Source organism: Atractosteus spatula, chromosome 15 (genome assembly GCF_055471065.1).
Source record: "Atractosteus spatula isolate fAtrSpa1 chromosome 15, fAtrSpa1.hap1, whole genome shotgun sequence".
Taxonomy (NCBI): Eukaryota; Metazoa; Chordata; class Actinopteri; order Semionotiformes; family Lepisosteidae; genus Atractosteus; species Atractosteus spatula.
Window position 1 is genome coordinate 3,863,477 of NC_142720.1, and position 21,198 is coordinate 3,884,674.

General features: G+C 43.9%; 2 protein-coding genes across 4 annotated transcripts in view; one reads left to right on the forward strand and one right to left on the reverse strand.

The window, feature by feature from the left end:
- Window positions 1-1,019: 1,019 nt before the first annotated feature.
- LOC148819851 (uncharacterized) lies at window positions 1,020-4,410 on the forward strand. Of its 3 annotated transcripts, none has more exons than XM_088934260.1 (5): window positions 1,020-1,124; window positions 1,976-2,132; window positions 2,769-2,852; window positions 3,720-3,910; window positions 4,185-4,410. In XM_088934260.1, the coding sequence occupies exons 1-5, from the start codon at window positions 1,106-1,108 to the stop codon at window positions 4,286-4,288; spliced, it is 555 nt and encodes a 184-aa protein (XP_088790386.1). In that variant the 5' UTR covers window positions 1,020-1,105; the 3' UTR covers window positions 4,289-4,410. The 3 variants fall into 3 exon arrangements, 2 of the variants coding, with proteins under 2 accessions (XP_088790386.1, XP_088790387.1); XR_016094216.1 differs by having other exon boundaries at window positions 1,024-1,124; window positions 1,918-2,132; window positions 2,750-2,852; XM_088934261.1 differs by having other exon boundaries at window positions 1,024-1,124; window positions 1,918-2,132.
- Window positions 4,411-5,053: 643 nt separating this feature from the next.
- adss2 (adenylosuccinate synthase 2) overlaps window positions 5,054-21,198 on the reverse strand; it is a 36,494-nt gene continuing 20,349 nt past the window's right edge. Inside the window, exons 4-13 of the mRNA XM_088934257.1 lie at window positions 21,043-21,093; window positions 19,837-19,903; window positions 18,852-18,959; window positions 17,437-17,518; window positions 15,907-16,033; window positions 14,282-14,436; window positions 12,571-12,695; window positions 12,137-12,234; window positions 11,863-12,012; window positions 5,054-9,804 (exon numbers count right to left, since the gene is read on the reverse strand). Coding sequence (XP_088790383.1) covers window positions 9,752-9,804; window positions 11,863-12,012; window positions 12,137-12,234; window positions 12,571-12,695; window positions 14,282-14,436; window positions 15,907-16,033; window positions 17,437-17,518; window positions 18,852-18,959; window positions 19,837-19,903; window positions 21,043-21,093 — 1,016 coding nt within the window. The 3' untranslated portion in view covers window positions 5,054-9,751. The remainder of the gene's footprint in view (window positions 9,805-11,862; window positions 12,013-12,136; window positions 12,235-12,570; window positions 12,696-14,281; window positions 14,437-15,906; window positions 16,034-17,436; window positions 17,519-18,851; window positions 18,960-19,836; window positions 19,904-21,042; window positions 21,094-21,198) is intronic.

Sequence of the window (21,198 nt, forward strand, 5' to 3'; positions counted from 1 at the left end):
CACTTTGAGTGGAGTGTCCAGAAAAGCGCCAAGCACAAAGACTTATTACAACTGTAATGCTGAATTCAGGAGAACATCAGCGAATCTCCATCAAAACTAGGAATTCTGTGTCTAACGTCTGTCAGAAACAGACTCTAGGTGTGGGCGGCTGTTTTACAGATAATAGATCAAACTGCCTTTCAAAGCTGAATTAATATATGAAAGTTATTAACTGACGTTCGGGAGGGATAACAAGTCAACCTCGCACAGCTGAGCCTGATCACCTTCAATCCGAGACTCGCTGCATAAACAGAACTCAAATGCCTCCCTTCACATCCCTCCTCCAGCTGCCCCGGCTCACCGAGTCTGAATGGGGATCAGGCCTCCTCGTCCTGTAGCCAGGAGGCTGCCCGTTAACCAGGAGGGCTGAGCCAATCTTTTCTTACCCGGTATTTAAAACCTTCACAATGCATTCAATCCTTGCGTGCTGTCGTCCCTAGCGAATTGTAGTAAAGAACCAGAATTGTTTAACCTCAACTGAACATAGTTTTACAAGAACAGGTAATAGGTTTATTCCATGCTGAAAAAAATAAGAAAACACAACGTTTCGTCCGTGGAGCCTTCTTCAGGTGTGAGGAAGAAGGCTTCACAGCCGAAACGCCGTGTTTCCTTTCTTCTCTTTTCAGCAGGGAATAAACCTATTACTTGTTCCTTTGCAGCCTACGCATGCTGACGCAGCTCCCCACCTGAACTACTATAGTTTTACTAGAACAACCTAAATGACTGTATGTTTGTTCGTGTTTTGATGTTCTATATAGGTCCGTAAAGATCTGTGTATCAGTGCATGTTGGGTGACCAGTAAAAATGATTTGATCATCTATAGATGCGCAGATCGGAACCTTTCTTCACGGCTTTGGATAGAACAGCCGTCTAACGCCGACAATAACCCGCTGTCTCGCCCCCCCTCCCCGGGGAGGTGACCCACTGCGGCAGCAGATCGGGTTGCTGTTTCGCCGAAACCGAGGCTGCAGAAGTGCTGAGTCACAGGTTCTCACTGGCACCGGAGCACAAGGCGAGCAGGAGACGGTGAAAGCGATCGATCAGGCTCTTCCTTCGATAAGAATAAATGATCTACTTGCAAACAAGTAGGTGGAATGTACCGAATGGCCTTCAGTTCGATGTACCCTTTCTTACATTGCTATATTTTGTACCTTTGTTTGGAATCAAAATTGCTTGATACATCTGTAAATAGCACCGCTCCACTCAGGAACATTAGAAGACATAAGAGTCTGCTTGCAGCTCGGGTCACGAGTTTTAATTGAATTCAGTAGTGGGGTGTGAAGCTGTTTTTATACATCTTTTATAACACCGGGATAATCTCAAAATCATTATAATCATTATCTCATGCCTGCACTTTCTGTGTAGCCTAGTGGTGATTCGAACTACTGATGACCTCGCATCTATAAAAAGTTGTTTAAAACGCTTCTTTTGTTATAAATATGTCCTTGTAATTCTGACACAACCTGTAGACTGCAGGCAGCCACAAACTGTTAAAACAGTAAGTTTTTAGAACGGCAAAAATGGAAAGTCATCCAGTTGCTGGATGAGGTGTTTCTCCATAAGAGTAGGGGTGTTATCCTGGCATCCTGGCCATATTTCCCCTGTTCTTTGCCAATCATTGTGTCCTGTGCTTGTGTGCTGGGTTCTGGGGAGCTCTGTGTTCCAGGGGTACAAGCAAATGTCCAAAACATTTGCTTGTAGAGAGACTGTCGACCCAGACTAGTCATCACAGCCCATCTCTGCGCGTCCCAGAGTCGCTGTCCAAACCCCTCTCCAGCCACAGCACCATTCCTAGACAAACATCTGAGCTCAAGTGCTGGAATCATATTTATTCTGACTGTTGCTGCAAAGATCAGATTATTTCCCCCCCACCTCAAGGAAAACATCAGCTGCTACTTGAAGCCCATCTGGTCGTGCGCCTGTGTAGTCTCATCAGGTAGAGATCCGAAGCAGGAGCTCAGGATCGAAGAGGATTCATTCCAGCAGAGCGATTGTCGATCCTGCTCTTGCCTGTCGGTCATGTCCGGACCACGGCTGGCAGGAACCTTCCCAAGCTGTGCGCTTCCTCTGGGACCTGCTGCACCTTCAGCAGGGTAGGCTGGACTTCCAGGTTCTTTTACAGTTCCAAGTACAGGAATACTTCAGTTTGTGCACTTCTGTATAATTATACTTAACATTATACATATTATAAACTATCTGCAATTTCCCTCAGGGGATCAATAAAGCATCTACTAAATATCTGTTGAACTGGGTTCTCATCTTTCCTATGGGCTTTAGCAATTCAGACTGTAGCTTGAACGGCTACAGCAGGAAGCCTGAAGTGCTCGAGAGCTACCAGGGAATTGTGGGATTGCACACTGCTCTGCATTACTTCCATGATATTGATATCAGCCTCACGCATGACTTTCTACAGTGGGTACTGCCTGCTGCACAAGGCCATTAGCACCTGTTTACTGCTGTTTTGTGTACAATGTTCCAGCTCACTTTGAAGAACTTATATTTAATATTTAAATTTTTGGTAAGAAAGTCCGCTGTATCTGTATGTGCTAAAGATTGGCTGCAGGACCTCGTTTACAGAGAGATGCTTTGCAGACAGTAGGTACTGCTCACACGCACACCTGCCATGCACCGCTCTGGACAGCAGGGGGCGGCGTTCTAACAGTGGACAGGCAAGATCTCATCACTCAACTTTCCCACCACTGCGTTTCAGCAGTTAACTTGTTCCGCAGAGCCGGCCGACGTGGGAGAGACGTGGGTGGGCTTTATCCAGGGCAGCTTGGACGGGTCCACACCGAAGCCTCTTGGAAACACAGGTAATTAACACAACAATCATCTACATACACCACACAAACAACAGGTCCCTCTCAGAGTCGCACTCTGCTCTGTCCCCACGTGCTTCAAAAGACCAAAATCTCCACACAGGAGCCCTGCTGGTGACCCTCTCACCCCTTCAACAATTCACCTGGGAGCTCAGTGATGCTAAATGTTCTTCACACCAAGACTACAGAAGAAACAGACAGTATATGCACTAAGGAAGGAATGTTTTCAGTAGAAGTAATTCTTCAGCCCTCTCGGTTGCCCAGACCCTTAAATACTGTTCAAGCTCTCCACTGCACTCTCCTCCTCTCCCTCATCATTCTGCACAGCTGAAGAACCTCCACAGCCACAATACCTGTCTGGCTCTACATGGAATCAACCTTTCTCCAGGCTCCTTTGTAGATGTTTGTTCGGCAGCTAATTTAAGTTCACTTTATTGGCCATATACAATATCTTGCATTAGGAATTTGTCTTTTCACAAACCCCAGCTTACTCTCCATGAGACACACAGGCAGACAGACGAGGAGAGAGAAGTTTGGGGTCAGAGCGCAGGGTCAGCCAATGGAGTAGGATTCCTCTGCCGGCCACGGGACTTGAATCGGCAACCTTCCAGCCACAGGCGCAGATCCTGAGCCCTGGTGCCACCGCTCTGCCCTTTTTAAAAAAAATAAATTTAATGTGGTACAGACTTCGCCTGTAAAGTTTTAAAGAGCGTTGATTTTGAAACCTGGATGTGACAAAATAAGAGATGACCAAGCCTGTGTGTGAAACTGAATGTTAATTGTTGTATGGTCGTACCTGCTGCCTGGACCTGTGCAGGTCTGGTCTATGCTCACTGTGTCCCACTGTTTGCATTGAGGCAGATTTCAACCTCCCCCCCCGGCCTACACCACCCTGCCTCAGCCTCCTGCAGGAGACCGCAGCCCAGAGAGGAGCTTCGACCAGCGGACTCTACAGCGCCTCCTCCTGGCCCGCCAGAGCAGCAGAGCCCAGGCACCACCCACGGCAGCTACAGCCTATCAGGAGGCCTTTGGCTCCCAGTCTCTGCTCTCCTGTAAGTACAGCTCGTCTCCCACTGCTCGAGCTGCCTGGTTACGGCTACAGGGCATCCAGCACACAGGCCTCCCCGGTCGGATTCAGACTGCTCCTCTGCGCAGGGGAGGAACCTGGAATTGCTTTAATAAAACTCCAGCTAAAAAGCAACGAAGTAAAGCACAGGAACAGTATGTGTTGACTATGATTATCCTGCAAAGTGAGGAAAAATACAGGAGGAATGATTGGGTATTTAATGCCTCTGAATTTATTTTCTCGATGACAAACTTCTGCAGACCAAGACGAGAGAAAATACCCCCCATCAACCCCTCCTGAACCTGTTGGGGAGCTGCAGAGGCCATCGCAGACCTGCAGGGAGAGACTCCCTCTCCGCCAGTAAAACCACAGCACTTCTCAGCAGCACAGGAGAGTCAGAGCGAGAGGGCTTTCACCTCTCAGTCCCCTGCTTGCTTGGACTTGGGTCATGTCAAAGAAGACTATTAAAAACAAACGTGTGAGCTATCTTCATTTTATCACAGTGGTGTATAAACATGACAAACCTCTCCTGAGGCAGTGCAGCAGTGGGCTGGGAGAGCAGGCTGGGCCTTGTGAAAGTGTCACACTGAGGAGCAGGCAGGGCAGAGGCACAATACACCAGTTTTCTCATGCTTAATGATAACAGCTTATAACGAAGGGCATGATATTATGTAGAATAATTTATTAGCTGTAAATGGATAGTATATTTTTTTACAGTTTCCTCAAGGAAAGTACATCCGTCTCTTCATTACTCCGACTCTTTTACCTGACTAATGGCTATAACAGGGTTTTAAAAATGTATATAGAAAGACATCCCAAATCATCTATAGTTTTTTTTGGTTTGAAGTTTCTCATTTATTTAAAATAAAATAGTTCAATCATTTTGTGTATGACAGGGTTAGGTCTGAAGCTGGCTGTAGTGAATACCTGAAGTATTAAATAGAACAATTATTTTTCCCTTATGGGTGTATTCTGCTGCTTCGCACACGACCCTTTGACTCAAAAAGCACTGAAATTATGAAAACAAGGGTGAAATTTAACTTAAGGAAGTTATATACACATGTAAGGCCACAGAGTACACCTGTACACATCACCACCAGCTTTTACAGAGCAGCAGGAACGAGAAGAGGTTTTATATATATATAGAAAATATATTTTATATTCAGACACACCAGATACAGCAAACTAAAGCAAATGCAAAGCAGGGTAACTTGAAGAGTTGTGTCTTATCTTGCAATAATGAATAATGTTTTCAGGACAGAAGAACAGATTTTCCAAGCTGAGAGGTCACACAAAGATGCTCAAGAGAAGCCCAAGGAGTTTAGAAAAAAACACTCAGACTCAAATCCAAAAACACTCAAACTCAAAGCCCCCACTTCCACTGAATTCACCCATTTAAAACGCTTACATGCCAAAACACATTAAAATACATTCAGGCAGCTACAGGACAAGAAAACAAGGTTATGCTCTGGAGATAAGTTTTTAGCAGCAAATTGTATACAGGCGCTGAGTGTTTGCTGGACTTACCCACAAATACACATTCAAAGCTGAGTTTTGAGAAGCCAAAGTTTTTCATGAAACACAAGGCACAGGGTCCCTTTTTAAACGTATGAAGGTCCAGATTATGACTGGTGATGAATCATACAGAGCAAATTAAAACATGACAGCAGAAGTTTTTCGCAAAAACAAACTGAAACCTCGGAAACATTTATTTCTGCCCCTATTCACATCACAGCTGTGTGTAAGAGTAAGACTTTTAAAGGGGAACTGCAGTCTCAATTTCTCAGACCGGTGTTTAAAATCTTTGTTAGCAAAAGAAATGAATTTAAGTTATCGCAAAATTTTACAAATTAAGCAAAGTTGTGAATTTAGTGAAAGTACTGCATCACTGCCATTGTTGTCACAAACCTCTGGTCTCGTCACGTTGAGAGCGAGAGCTTACGAGAATTGTGACATGAAGCGGCCCTTCCTGCTCACTAGTCACTGATGACTGATGTACTGTGATGTACAAGCAAATAAGTACAGGTTGTGCAGCAGAAATTTCACCGCAGAAATGTTCCAATGTGATCTGCACGTAGAGTTAACAAGTACTTGTCTGCAAAACCGTCTAAAAATCAAGAGCAATATTTCTATTGGATTAAGAGATGTATTCACAAGCCTGCTTCTTTACACTGCAATAGAGCCCCAACACGTCACCAGAAGTATTTTTGCCTCATTCTGAATTGCAGAATATGGTGCTGCGCATACCTGTAGTTATTTTGTGATGTAAATTGGAGTTTTTACACATCACTGTGTGCATTTTAGTTTCATTGTGGCTTGAAAAGATTCATCGATGCTGAGTCTTTCTAACCCCAAAATATAAAAAATAGCATTGCAGTTCCCCTTTAAGAAAACACCCTACCCACCCACAAAGTTCCAAAACAGCCTGGCATTCTTGGTCCCTTCTTACACTTACTTTTAGCCGAAGAGCACAATTTTAAGATTCACATGGAAATGAAGCCAAAGAAAAGAGGGAGAGGTAGTGGAATTAATGGGGACGAGGCCTCATTTTCTGCAGTTGAATAAGCCATCAGTCCCATCTGGAACTAGAGACTAGGAAAATCACTCCTATCATCTCCTACGAATTTTACTGCTACCATGGTAAACAAATATTGTTGAGATTTCAGAATTTGGTGTTTTGGTAACGTGACAAAGCAAAATAGTTTATTTTGTTTAAAAGAAGCAATCTGTAAGAAACCATCACTTGGGCAATATCTCAAGGAGACCTGAAGAAATGAACGGCCTACTTAAAAGTAGCCGGCCACTTGTGTAATGAGACAAATTATCTGACTTGGTCCAATGGAACATCACCAGAATCGGTTAAACAAAATATTTTATTTCACCCAATCTGTAAGGAAACAGTTGTGATCTGAAAACTGCCATCACATAAATTTCAGGTTAAAAAAAGCTAGACTGCACACCCTCCCCCCCCAAAACAGATTTTTTCTTCCAAACTCCTCCTGCAAAACAGTGGTAGTTCCCACAATTCAGAGTTGGGGACTCAACTCCGGGCTCTGGAGAGGCCCAGTCGAGCTTCTTACGGGTTCTTACTAAATCTCCTGTTATCCAAAGACCAGGAACACCTGTTTCAGAACACCTTCGATTCAGCACATAATGGTTCAGTGAAGGATTCACTGGTCCTTGAGATCTCTACTTAACCGAACATACCACCTGCTCAATTAATGTTGTGAAAATCCCAGGCCTCCTGGAAATGGATTTAAAAGCTGAAACCTATAAGAACCTGCCGGGGCTCCTCAGGACCAGGGTTGAAGACCCATTGTTTAGAGTATATAAGTCATGCCCTTTAAGAATAATGCGTATTTGCCCCACGTACAATATGTTTAAGACATCACGAAAAACATTAATGAAATTCTGTAGTAGTCCATCAGCCTGTAAAAGCACATCAGACATTCCACGCATATTTTTAAGAAAGACTTAGTACTTGACTAACAGTTCTGTCCATGCAGCTCCTCTGTGACACCTGAGGGAAACTATGGAAATGGACCTGTATAGCACACAACCAAACATGCTGGACCTTCGGACGATCCATTCAAAACCTCTGCACGGACCTTTAACGACACAAACTTCTAAAGCTACTACAGTACATACAGGTCTTCTCAGGACCACAATGAGGCACGAAGAGCCGTCGTGTCCTGAGTACATAACATCCCCCCTGGAAAAACTGGCAACAATAACTGAGCCTGAACACTACAAACAATGAGCTGGGCTTTATTCCACAAGCTTTTAAGATGAATATGATCAGCTATTTTTTTAAGAATGATTTTCCGTCGCTACTGAACATCCGACAGAAAAAGTTTTAACAGCAACAAGGTCTACAGTCTGTCAGGTTCCACTGGATGAATGCTATTGTAACTGTTAATTGCAGTGTGCATGGCATGGCTGTTTAAAAAGATTCAGAGTTTAACACGATGATGGACTGCATTCAACACGTGAAACCTCATCATTCCCGAGCAGGATTCTAAGCCGTTTTGGTGTGATTTGTTCATTTCTGTGGATGTTGTTTTTGTCGATTAGACAAAAAGATGATGCTGTCAACTGAAAAGAGCCTTTCCTACAGCACCTTTAGCTTCTCATGATAAACCGATTATTTCCTGACAGGAAAAGAAGTCTGCTGGTAGTGCATACTTGGTTTGTTTCGGAGCAATGGGGGAAAAGTGCCCAAAGAGCTAGAAAACCACATCCCATGCAAAACTCACAGAAACGACTGCATAACTTCCCAAAACATCCCTTAACGCGCTTTATTTATGACAATGAATATAATCCAAAGATTTTATTTTGCATTTAAGGCTGCTAATTCCAAGACTCCAATGATATACCACACATAAATAGTTTATTCTTAGAAGCTGTGCACTTCTAAAAATAAGAGAATTGGAAATATATTTTAAAAAAAACGTCACCATAAATGGACATCTTTTGTTGTGCCAATCCTGACAAACCTCCTCTCTTATAGCCTTAGAGCCTGACATTTTGAACATGGTTGCTTTTCTCTACTACTGCCAATACCAAGCTTGGTCAACATCATCACAAGCATCCAGAACAAGTGAGGCATCAACACCATTGCACATTTCTGTGACCTGTACTATTGCAATTTATGTGCCAAATGGGGTTTGATATCTAATTCCAGGAAACCATATTAAAAATGTTGTACAACTATATGGCTTAATGATGTCAAACAAGAAACATGGAAGGGAGAAAAATCTGAATGCTATAGTATTCCCGATTTCTTGGAAAAAGCAGGTGATGGAGCTCTTGATGAACTAGATGAAGAACAAGAGGTACAACATACAGAAAACATACTCCGCAAACTACATTTAAAAAAATCGAAAAATTAACAGCACCTGAAGGTCCCTTAGTGAATCCTCCAGATTTTAAAACCCCTGCAACCTCTTAGTTTTTCAGAAAGAGTAGTTTCCCGTTTTTAAAATAGCCCACCTGGGTGCACAGCGATTTCTGGGGAGGGGTCTCCGTTTGGGAAAACGAGACGTGCGGGCACTAAACACCGCACGCCCGGCTCGCTCCGATGAGCACTGCTGACGCTCTCGTCTGCTTGCCGAGAGAGGGGACAGACGGCGGCGACACAAAGGCACACCGCCCGCTGAGAAACAGACACCATTACTGAGAGGCTGCCGGAGGGCCCTGCTCCTGTGAGCTCGGAGCACCGAATTGATTCCGGCAAGCGGAGAGCATTTTTACTTGTGTGATCACCGGCAGTCCCTTTCTGGAATGGAACTCCATTTAGAGTGACCTGGTGTCTGCTACAGAGGGATGGAAATAAGAAACACTGCACAGCAGTCTGATACAGCAGCTCACAGGCCTGACGTGAATTTTACTGAAGGTGCAGAAAAGCAGCTACATATAACTTATATATAACTTTGCTCCGTGTCTGTCAATGCACTTCACTTAAGGTAAAAAGGAGCTAGCTCAGCACACTTGACCAGGCTTAAACTGCAGTGCAACCGGAGTCTTATTTCAGGCACCCCAGAGAAACCCTCCAGCCCAACCCCGCTTGGCTACCCATCAGGTGATGTTGAAAAGACGAATCTACGTGTGAAAACAGGTACGCTGCTGCAGGCACGCTTGGATCGAGTGCCTGTAGAACGTAGTTGGTGAGCTATGATGCTGCTGCTGAAAACTAAGAAGTCCCAACACTGGCAAATGGCGACATGCTGCCAGGCCTGCGTGCCTCCGACCCGGCGGTGTCCGCTGGTTGTGCGCCGCAGTCACCGACTGCAAGCCAGGTCTGGGGAGTGCGTCTCCGTCCCATTCTTCAGAACAGCTGGACCATCGACTCCCGTGACTGCCCCACTCCGATCCACTTCACTGAGGACAACAGGCCAGAGGAACTGGTTAGCAACAGGGTGGGATGCACACTGTTATGTTTTACACTGACAGATGGCATTGCTACTCCATGCCCCAGCTCAGCTCAATGACTCAGCACCGGCGTGGGAGGACTGAAGATCTGCAGAACAGACCATGAGTGTCCTTTCAGCCTGCAAGAAAGTCTAGAACAAGGAAAAACCTTTCATGCCCTGTTTGTTCCTTATCAGTCTTGCTAACAGTTAGGTAAGGGACTCAAAAGCCCGAAGAGGAAAAAAGGGGTAAGAACAGATTTTTGTAAACCCATGACTAAGTGGAACTCATTTCTCTGATAAGGCTAAGGGAAGGCTGTACTTAGTCATTCCTCTGCATGTTTAGGCTGCTGGGTTCGTGCATGTCTGTCTGACACGGTATCTAGCTCCACTCTCCACACACATCAGACCTGTCACACTGCAAGGAAGAATGACAATGCTGATGATTTAGAATAATGGACAGACTCTGTGTACCCTGCTGTCACTTGTTAAACTCTAGTGCAAAGGTCACAAAGCCTGTGAACATCAGCCCCCATCATTGCCCTATTTCTTTTCTACAGATTTTGGAACTGCCAATTACTTGATGCACTCCTTGAATCTGGAATTGCCAGACTTGGCCAGCGAACCTTGAAGCCAATCGGTCTCCTCTGACACATGGCACTGTGTCAGCCTGCTGTTGACATGACTCAGGCTGACCTGGAGGCAGCTGGATCGTAGAGCTCGACCTGCACAGAGCATGTGTCGATTGGCTGAGTGACCTGTGAGCCTGGCCTGACTCTTAAACTCTCTCCGAGTCCATTTTTTTAAAAAACAGATCTTGTGCTCTCACAAGGCCATTAGTCAGAAACTAGGGAAATCTCTTCTACTGATCAGCTTTCCCATAATGTGCAGTGCTGGTAAACCACACTTGCCTTGATTTGGCCTCACTGCTACATTAAGACCACTTTAAAGGCTGATCCCCTGCACTCTAAATATGTTCTATACGAGAATTTTGCTATTTTACAAATGGTAAAAATGTATTTAAAAAAAACGATACAAAATATGAAAAAACCTTTACATTCAGAATGTAAAATCCTATTACTTCCTCCTTGTAGAAAGAAACTTTTTGGTACCGTAATTAACCGTGACTTAAAAAGTAGCCAACAATTTCATACAGCATGTAAATGCCATGCAAAGAAAAGAAACTGGCAACCTTGAAAGATGATTAAATCGAAAAATGATCAAATTTACAGAGCTGCCTCTGAACCCGATCTCAGGCAGTTTGATGCCTTATGCCATCCTGCCATAGGACGCAACACTGGTGCCCATGACACACTCGTCGCAGAGAGCTTTACTCTTTGCCTTCTCTGCCTCATTTGTTTAAATAAATTTACCTTCCTATCACAGACCACTGAACCTCTGTGTACACTCCTACAGTTTAAGAACACTTTCCTGTTCTGTTACTTTTTTATTGACTGTTCTGTTCGTTTACTGCTCTGTTTCTAGCGCCGCAAAGGTATGAGCCCCTCAGCCAGGTTGTCACTGTAAATGGGAATTCCTTCTCTGCCGACTTATCTGGTGAAATAAAGCGTTATTTAAATGAACTGTCTGCACTTGACTTCAGTAATAAAACGGTCACAAAGCAGCTGGCAATAACTTAAAACCATGACTTTCCTCAGGAGTTCTAGAGCGATGACAAAATGCCTTGACAACTAGCGTGTGTGAGAATTGTGGTCAAAGAGAGATCCTGATCCTTCTGGCTCTGTTGTACTGCGCGAGAATGCAGACCCAAAAAAAGAACAGTCAGCAGCCTTAGATCAATGAGCCCCAGTCATTCAGAAAAACGTTTCTCAGCTTATGTGTCTACCACACAAAGCCACGTCTGCTAACAGAGTACTCCTATTTTCAGCTATGAGGGTCCCCTCACAAGCTTTACAGAACCAACCCAGGAATCAGGCGACCCAGAACAGAAACAACTCAGTGAATGCAAAAATACACAGCTCTGGTGCAAGGCATTAAATATAGCCGGACTTGGAATAAAGCCCCTCACCAGGCACACTAAGGTGTTTTTCAATGAAGCGCACATATTTTTGCGCATTTTCCGGCAGCTCCTCGAAGGTCCGGGCCCCAGAAATATCGGTGTTCCAGCCGGGAAAAGTCTCGTACTGCACCTCCACTTTCTGCAAGACTTCCTGGTTCGCTGCAGGAGCGGGGGAAACAGAGGGAAAACGAGTCAGAGCCGGCTCTCTGTGCAACCTTTATTACATCCCAGTTTCCGATATAAACTTCATGCACTAAAGGTCTTAGGTGTCATTTTGACTCACCTGGAAAATGAGGTATTAGTTCGTTGTCTACTTTGTAGGCAACACCAACTTTAATCTCCGGAAACACATCCAAGATGTCCAATTTGGTTAGAGCTAAACTGAGAGACAACAGGGAGAGCAGATGATTAATAATTTAAACTGTAATTTCCTTAATTTTAATACTATTGCAGTATTGCATCATTTTACACACTATTATCTCAATAATAGATGTAGTAAGTTATCAGGAAATAACTGAAATCTTGTGCCTCACAGACCTTCACAGAATAGTAAGATATCTTATCTGCAGCTTCAGTTTAAAGTTCTAATGCCTTCTTCTTCTTGTATTAGTACATTGCCATTATTTCTTCTGCTGCCCGACTCCGATTATAAACACGATAGAGCCCTTCACAGTACGCAAACTGGGGTGAATGTGGGCTCCCCTCTTCCGGACTCACGCAGTGAAGCCGTTGATCATGTGGGCGTATTTCAGCAGCACCAGGTCCAGCCAGCCACACCTCCTCTTGCGCCCTGTGGTGACCCCGACCTCCTTCCCCCGTTTCTGAAGCAGCTCGCCAACTTCCTGCAGGGGAAGAAACACGCAGGCCGTGCTCAGCACATGCTGACCACTGTGGCTTTTCAACAGGAAAACACAGCTTCCCTTGTACAGTACTGAGCCTGTGACCCAAATCTATGACAGATTCTGCAACTACTGACATTTGTAAGACTTAAAGATCTTTTCAGTATCACTTACAATGTATAATTTGGTTTTACTCTTGGTTACAGTAAGCTAATTTGTTGAACTTTTTTTTTATTTTGCTTCTATTATGCTTGTGCTGCTGTAGGGTACTTTGAACTACTTGAGGAAGACTCAAAAAGTTATGGCTTTGGATATCTCCAATAGATCAAAGGGGAACTGCAGTCCCAATTTCTCAGAATGGTTATTAACAAAACAAACTAATGTAACAAAATTAATTAAATGTATTTAAAATTAATTAATAAAATTTAAGGTAACAAAATAAATTAATGGAAGGTATTACTAAATTTGACAAATTCCAAATGAAGCACAAAATTGTGAACTTTATGAAAGTATTGCGTGGTCTCCATCTCGTCTCAAACCCCTGGTCTCGCCACAGCGAGAGCGCGAGCGCGAGTTCCCATGAAGTGCGATGTGATGCAGCCCTTCCTGCTCACTAGCCACTGTAATGACTAGTGTACTATGAGGTTGTGCAGCAGATATTTCACTGCAGGAATGTTCCAACATGAGCTGTTAACAAGTAGTATTTGTCAGCAAAACTGTACTGAAGTCGAGAGCAATTTCTATTGGATTAAAAGATATGTACTCACAAGTCTGGATGTTCACAATGTCATATGGCAGCAACACCTCACTGGAAGTTGTTCTGAATTGCAGAACATGGCGCTGCGCATGCCTGGAAATGTAGTCTGTTTTCTGATGTAAAATGGAGGGTTTTACAAGCTACTGTGTAGATTTTTACTGTTATTGTGGTTTGAAATGCACTGATCAATGCTGATTCTTTCTAACCCTGAAATATGAAAATAGCTTTGCTGGTCATTGTGTTAAAGGGGAACTTCAAAGTTAATTGCCCCTTTCGCCACATGGGGGCAGGTTTCCGCTATCCTAACATTTCAGCCTGGTGCCTTCTGCAGGAAGCACAGTACACGCGATAGAAAAATACCACAGACATTTCATTACATAAAGAGTTCACATATAGGAGTACATTACTTTCCAGTAGAACACATATAGCCTCACTTACTAAACATTGTATCCTAGCAACGGTAATAATAATTGCTAATCTTAATACACAGAATATTGGATTAAAGCACCGTTTCTCTTCTTAAAAGGGATTATAATTATCTAAATGTCTTTTAGTCACATATCCCATATTTCTTGCGCAAATCCTTCATGATGTCAAAGAAAATAAACGCTTCTAGAAACCTACTTTATTGCCGAATGACTCGTGCCCAAACTTGGTGCTTATTGAAATGAATTGGCCAAGCCTATAAAAACAATACTTCACAGGAAGGTGCGAGTAAAAAAAAAAAGCAAACTGCAATCCGTCTGGTTGGAAAGGGGGTAAGGGGCTAATGAACACACAAAAGCAAGCACACAACTCCGAAGCACCGCTGAGGTCCGGGCAGTAACCTCACATTGTTCTGCTCCGTAGGGAAGGCCCCAATCCCTACTCTGGTGGTGTAGGCCTTCACCACCCCGTAGACATGGCCCACGTTCTGGGGGGGCATGCCCAGGCCCGTGCACACGCCCCCCACCGTGCAGTTGGAGGACGTCACAAAGGGGTAAGTGCCTGGAACGACAGACGTCGGAAAAACTCATTATAGCGTTTACCACTCAGCACGGCAGCTGCCTGTCCAGCACTGCAGCACATCTACACGGGCAGCAGCCTCATCCTGCAATCGGTGGTGCTGCTCGTTAGTGGGCTGATTAGCGCAGTGCTGTAACAGACTGGATCAATGAGCGGTTCTGGGTCACAGATACAGATTCCTGTGTGTTCCCAGATACCGTAGCTTGTTCTAGAGGCTGGTATTTTTTTTTAACATGCTTTAATAGTTATTTCCAAAGTGGTCCCTTTGCCACAGCCTCATTAAAGGATGCAGGTTTCAAAGAATAAGTCTAATAAAATGGCCACAATTGAAACTTGTCCATGAGAACCCGACAGATTTTTCAGGAATATTTATCGCTGAACCTTTCAAAAGATTGAAAAACCTCAGATCTTTTGTTATGGTCATGCAACAAGTGCTGTGCTTCTTCTTTGGTTGTTTTGGTTAAACTCGGATTCCAGTGTTGCTAGTGGAAATTCTCTCGTTTCCTGGAGGGAAGCAGTCTAATTTTAATCTTGGACTGCTCGAGTTCTCAGGCTCTGCAGAATATAATTTGCCTTTACTCTCATCGTGACAATACTGCCCTTTTCCCCCAAAGTGTTCAGTCCTCAGATTTGCCAGCAATTGATCACTTTACTCCCCCAGGGCCTGTCGTTTGTTTTATAGTCCTTCACTGTAAGGGTGGAGACATTGTTTGGGCACACCCACTGTTCTTTACTTTCACCGTGAAAGCGCTAATTAATTCCTTCTTGTCAGCTTGCTAAGGAAGTTCAAGTAGGGAGCTGCGTCAGCACGCGTAGGCTGCAAAAGAACAAGTAAAGGTTTATTCCATGCTGAAAAGAAAAGAAACAATGTTTCGGCTGTGGAGCCTGAAGAAGGCTCTTTTCTTTCTGAAGAAGGTTTCTTTTCTTTTCAGCCTGGGATAAACCTTTCACTTGTTACTTTGCAGCTTGTTAAGAGACCAGATTTGGTCACTACAGAGCCTGAGCGTCTGACTGCTCAGGTTATTGCAATCTGCGCTTTCCTGGTATCTATGCAACCAAGTCATGTCAATGTCTTTCCCACTGTGATGGGATATTTTTTTTTATAAACAACCACACAGGGAAATCACTTGCTCACAGAACTTCAGTGAAGACAACCAAGAAGCATTAGTGTACTAATCCCCTTCATAAATATGGGAGCAAAATGACTTTAAAATGTTACCAAGCAGCAAGTGGTAACAGTTGTCCATCTAAAAAGCAAGCATGGGTAAAGAGAACTTCAGAAGAGTCATATTGTTTAAACAGAGGAAATGTCTCCCTGTTCCTGTAGTTAGAACTGCGGAGCTCAGCTCTATACACCTCAACAAAGATCCTCATCCTTTTATTCAGTACTCCCTACTTCATGGATAGCACGGAGGAGCACTCCGATTAGGAGTAAGGGACTTTACCACTTACCGAAGTCTATATCTAGGAGAGCTGCGTTAGCCCCTTCCACCAGGATCTTCTTGGATGGCCCGTGCAGAGCCTGGTACATGAAATACACCCCATCTTGCACCATCGGCTTGATCTTCTCCATGTACATCTGCCAGCCGAACACACAGCACAGTCACAGCCGCACCTCAAGCACGTGTTTACTCCACACTGCACTGGCCAGTTTCACTGGGCTGTTTTTTGGCATGTGAGAATCACCCATCATTTTTCACCTGATGTCATTCCCCTTTACAATTACTCATTCTTCACCTACTAGGTTTACTGGTTACGTCAGCACGGGAGAGACAGGGACAACACGCTTGCATCGCCCGGTCAAGCCATGTGTTTCGTTTTCCGTTGCTCGATTTCTGGTCCAGAACATTCACTTCAGTTTCAGATCTCATTTTAAGTGCCCTTCTCCAACAGGCTTTGGAAAGGCCACAATAAAAACTCAAATAAGTGCAGCAGCAGGCTGACTTGTTAGAAGGGGTGTATGGGATATAATGACACACTACTTGAATTATCCATTAGATCTCAGTGTGTTTCGTCTTGCACAAAAGAAAGTGGCGTTTTACCAATTGTTTGTAACTCAGTGGTGCTGCTTTTGAACACCATTTGACACAACTGAAGGCAAAGCAATGCTTTATCAATTATTTCTTCCTTAGCAGCAGCTACAGTATATCTGTGAGATGCAAACTGTGAAAATGTACAAAGCGACATTAAGACTCATCTCAGGACAAAGATCATTAGAACTAAATGCTTTTACTATAAGACAGATACGCATGACTATGCAATAATGAGGGTTGCTTCTTAACTAACGCCCAGTATAAATATTTCCTCTAAGAAAAGGACTTAAAAATCGTGAATCTCGACTCCCTAGAGGCTCAACCAATAAAGGCGTGTGCCTGAACCCTAACCGGCTGGCTGAGTGCCGCTGTGATGCCAGCGAAGAGCAGTCCCAAAGCGTGCGGGTTCGAGGAATCGGTCTACACCTCCTCACACCCTGTGACATCCCTGTGTGGGGTTCACAGCTGCCAAGATGTCAAAAACACTGAACTGGCAATTCCACATCAGGTACGAACATAACAAAAATAATATGTGAGTCTAAAAAAAAATCACAAACCTTTTATACCAATTTTAATTTTAAAGTCACTGTAACAACTGAAGAACACTCAAAAGTCCTCCACTTAATTCTAATCACTATTATTTTATATGATTAATTATATTACTAATCATTCCTATAATTAATTGCATCTGTATAGAGCTTTTCATCCCACAGCATTTTACATGTAGGAGGGAATCCAACTCAACTACCACTGGAGTGCTGCCACACCTCAGTGATCAGCAGAGACATTAGAATTAATATGCATGCGTTTTATTTGTGGACAATAATCAAAAATAAATCTGAGCATGACTATAAATTTAAAAATTCACCCCAACACACATTGCTTCTCCAACATGCTGCTGTTATTCAGGACATTTCCCATGTGCTAACCTGAACCGCGTCAAACTCACCTTCAATTTTGCTAGCTCTCCATCTACATCAATTTCCAGGGTCGGGTACATTGATTTGTACTGCTGAGCTAAGACTTTAAACCTGCAGGACAGAAACAACAGTGATAAGTTTTGCTCACAGACAGCATGTTTTCAGTACGTAAGACAATTGTGACATAAATGCAGGTGCGTAGTTGCTAACCGTACCACACACTGACATAGGATGATTTCTTTGAGCAAATCAAGATTTCTTCCAGTCTGGCCTAGCATCTAATTATTTCAACCTGTAAAAATGGTTTGTTATCTCAAGAAAATGCATGACAAAATATATAAACATTCAATTACCTTATTTTCAAATTAATCTTCTCATGACGTATATTTTTCTAACTACCTGCACATTCTTTTTGCTGCTGTAACTCAGGCACCGACTTGTTTAGTGCTACACCAGATGAATGTCATTTACACCAGAAGGGCTCCTTCCTCAAGGGAGGTGATCCTGATTGCCAACGTTTTCTGTTCTACCACAAGCATGGTGAGTTTTGGGCTGCTGTGGTAAAGGTGCTCTCTCTCCCAGTGCAAGCTGGGCTCCATGATCCAGGCGTCACTGGTTCAAGCCTAGGTCACATCAGTAGCTGCCTGTGACTGGGATTCCTAGTCGCACTAGCTGCCTGTGACTGGGATTCCTAGCTGCACGAGCTGCCTGTGACTGGGATTCCTAGTCGCACTAGCTGCCTGTGACTGGGATTCCTAGTCGCACTAGCTGCCTGTGACTGGGATTCCTAGTCGCACTAGCTGCCTGTGACTGGGATTCCTAGTCGCACTAGCTGCCTGTGACTGGGATTCCTAGTCGCACTAGCTGCCTGTGACTGGGATTCCTAGTCGCACTAGCTGCCTGTGACTGGGATTCCTAGTCGCACGAGCTGCCTGTGACTGGGATTCCTAGCTGCACTAGCTGCCTATGACTGGGATTCCTAGCTGCACTAGCTGCCTGTGACTGGGATTCCTAGTCGCACGAGCTGCCTGTGACTGGGATTCCTAGTCGCACGAGCTGCCTGTGACTGGGATTCCTAGTCGCACGAGCTGCCTGTGACTGGGATTCCTAGTCGCACGAGCTGCCGGTGACTGGGATTCCTAGCTGCACGAGCTGCCTGTGACTGGGATTCCTAGTCACACTAGCTGCCTGTGACTGGGATTCCTAGTCGCACGAGCTGCCTGTGACTGGGATTCCTAGTCGCACGAGCTGCCTGTGACTGGGATTCCTAGTCGCACGAGCTGCCTGTGACTGGGATTCCTAGTCGCACGAGCTGCCTGTGACTGGGATATCCCTAGAGCCAGCTGGTTCCCAGTAACATCAGTAAGGGGCACACCTCTCCTAAAGTCAGGGCTGGTCCTCACTGGGTCCATCCTAGCTTAACTAGGACCCCCAGTGAGATTACCTTTCAGAGAAGTCCCCAAAGTCAGACAACAGGTCGCATATCCTCAGGCCACTGCGAGCAGCTTTGGCGGAGTACACAGGTCCAATGCCCTTTTTCGTTGTTCCCAAGCTGGGAAGGGAAAAAGAATAACACTTTGTTAACAACACATATGAAAAGCGGGACACTCCAGCCCTCTGCTGTTCTCCATCACCGTCACAGAACTTGTGGTTACATTTGTATCACTTCCTTCATAGGATGAGTGTTTGATCTCTGTTGCACTCAGTATATGTTGCATATTGATGGATTATTCATGTAGCAGAACAGATGTGTTCAAATCCCGGTCAAGTGTTGGCTATAGGTTACTATGAGAAACAGGTAACAGAAACTCACATGGTTAGAAATCAGTTAAATTTAGTAGATTGGTATCATATCGTTAAGCAAATAAATTAAAGCCACAAATTCTGCATTTAAAAGTTTAAGACACTTTTTCTATTTTTCATGTCTCTAAAATCACAATGTAAACTGAAAACCAGAGAGAGGACGTTAAGATGGCAAGTTATTAGTATCGCTTCCTTTTAACCAAAACCTGTTTGCTCCAGCTAACCAATTTAAACTGATTTATGTTGTTGGCTTTTGATAATACTTTGCTTCTCAGTGGTCGATTGTTTGCAGACTAAATTTCATTACATCAGCAAGCAGACACAAAGCACCCCTTCACAAGCAGCGTAGTGGGACTGTTTAATGTGTTTCTTTCAGCTTGTCTTAAATAATAATTTCTTCTTGGATCATATTATTCATTTACACTTAAGACTAAAGCATAGGCTTTTAAGCAGCACTAGCAGGGCTCTGGTCTCTTCATAAAAGGAAAAACCTCGCCACCTTCCTGCATGTTCTCTCTCTCCGAGCAGTGTGCAGAGCTCAGAAAGACCTGCTCGCTGTTGTTCTACTGCCCAGGAAGTGTGAAACAGAAACAGTAAGTCTGTTAGGGGAGCTGAAAGGGGCTTACTTCTTCCCCGCTTGCAGCTGTCTCTGCTGCTCCTGGACACCATCAACTGCCTGGTGGAAATCAAACACTGTGGGTAGAAACGGACAAGATCAAGTCAGCCAAGAGCCACCGGGTTCCCAACATGCATGAGAGCGAAGCCCAGCATGGCTCTGTCTTGTCGGGCCCTGGGCTTGGTGCAACATTGGAATGACAATTCTTCACACAGCCCTGGCCTTTCTTACAGATCTCCTAGATCAAGACATCTTTCAAAACGTTTTTATCTGTAAATAAATGATGACTAGAAAAAGGTTTCGTAGCTTCTGAAGTCTTTTAAGATATATTTTTGGTAGGACACGATATATTACAACTGAACGCACTGGAGTAAGGTTCTGAATGTTTATTAGGAAGGAGGGGGAAGATATCTGCCCTCCCAGGACAGCAGTAGCTTCAGGGTAGCTCACACTGGACTGACGGGGTCCTCTCCTTCCTTTTAAATCACATCTTTTTGCCAAATACTGTCAAGCTGCGTTTCACCGTGTTTGGTGGGGCACGCTCACGGCAAAGGAATTAAACAAAATCTCACCTGCTTCACAGCTCTGTGGAAAATGTTATTCATAGGACAGCAGCAACGGTTCACAGGTGTTAAGATTAGTGAAAACTGAAAAACCCAAATTTCTCTGCCAGTTTTATCTTTAAAACACCCAAGGAAGCCATGGCAACATTCCTTCTAGGAATAGGAATATAATAATATTCCTAATAATACAAATCTATTAACTGTAATAAAATTCTGTGGTTTAAATTACTGTTGACACCTAAGTTATTAGAGGGGGTTGATACTGTTTGAAAATACACAAAATAAACAGTTGTAACTGTCTTAATCAATGCTTGCTGCAGTTTTGTTTTTGTTTGGTTGACAATGATTGCTCTGTGTAACAGCCCCATGTTAGCAGAAGAATTATGTCATCTTGCAGTCTACTGCCCTACATATTCCTATCAAACTGGGCTTGCTGTGTTATACACTGAAAGCTATGCCATTTAATTACACTGACGTCCCCTTACATGAGGGATAAGTACAGAAAATGTTTATTATAATTTTGTACCATCTCTTAAAGGGGAAACAGATATTTGTAGAATACCACTCAATTTAGAGAAGGCTTTCCATTCTTTCACAACTCTTATCAGACCAAGTGAACTACAGATCATTTCTGGCAATTTGCCCACACTTACCGATATGAGCTCTGTCAGAGATGATAAGTCTCTTCTCCCAGCCCTCCAGACCTACACAGAGAGGGAACAAAACATCTCTGTGAGACAGCAGAGTGCAACTCCCACCCCTCCACTTAACTAATGAAGAGCTTCAGAAGGAACCAGTTCTTTTATTGT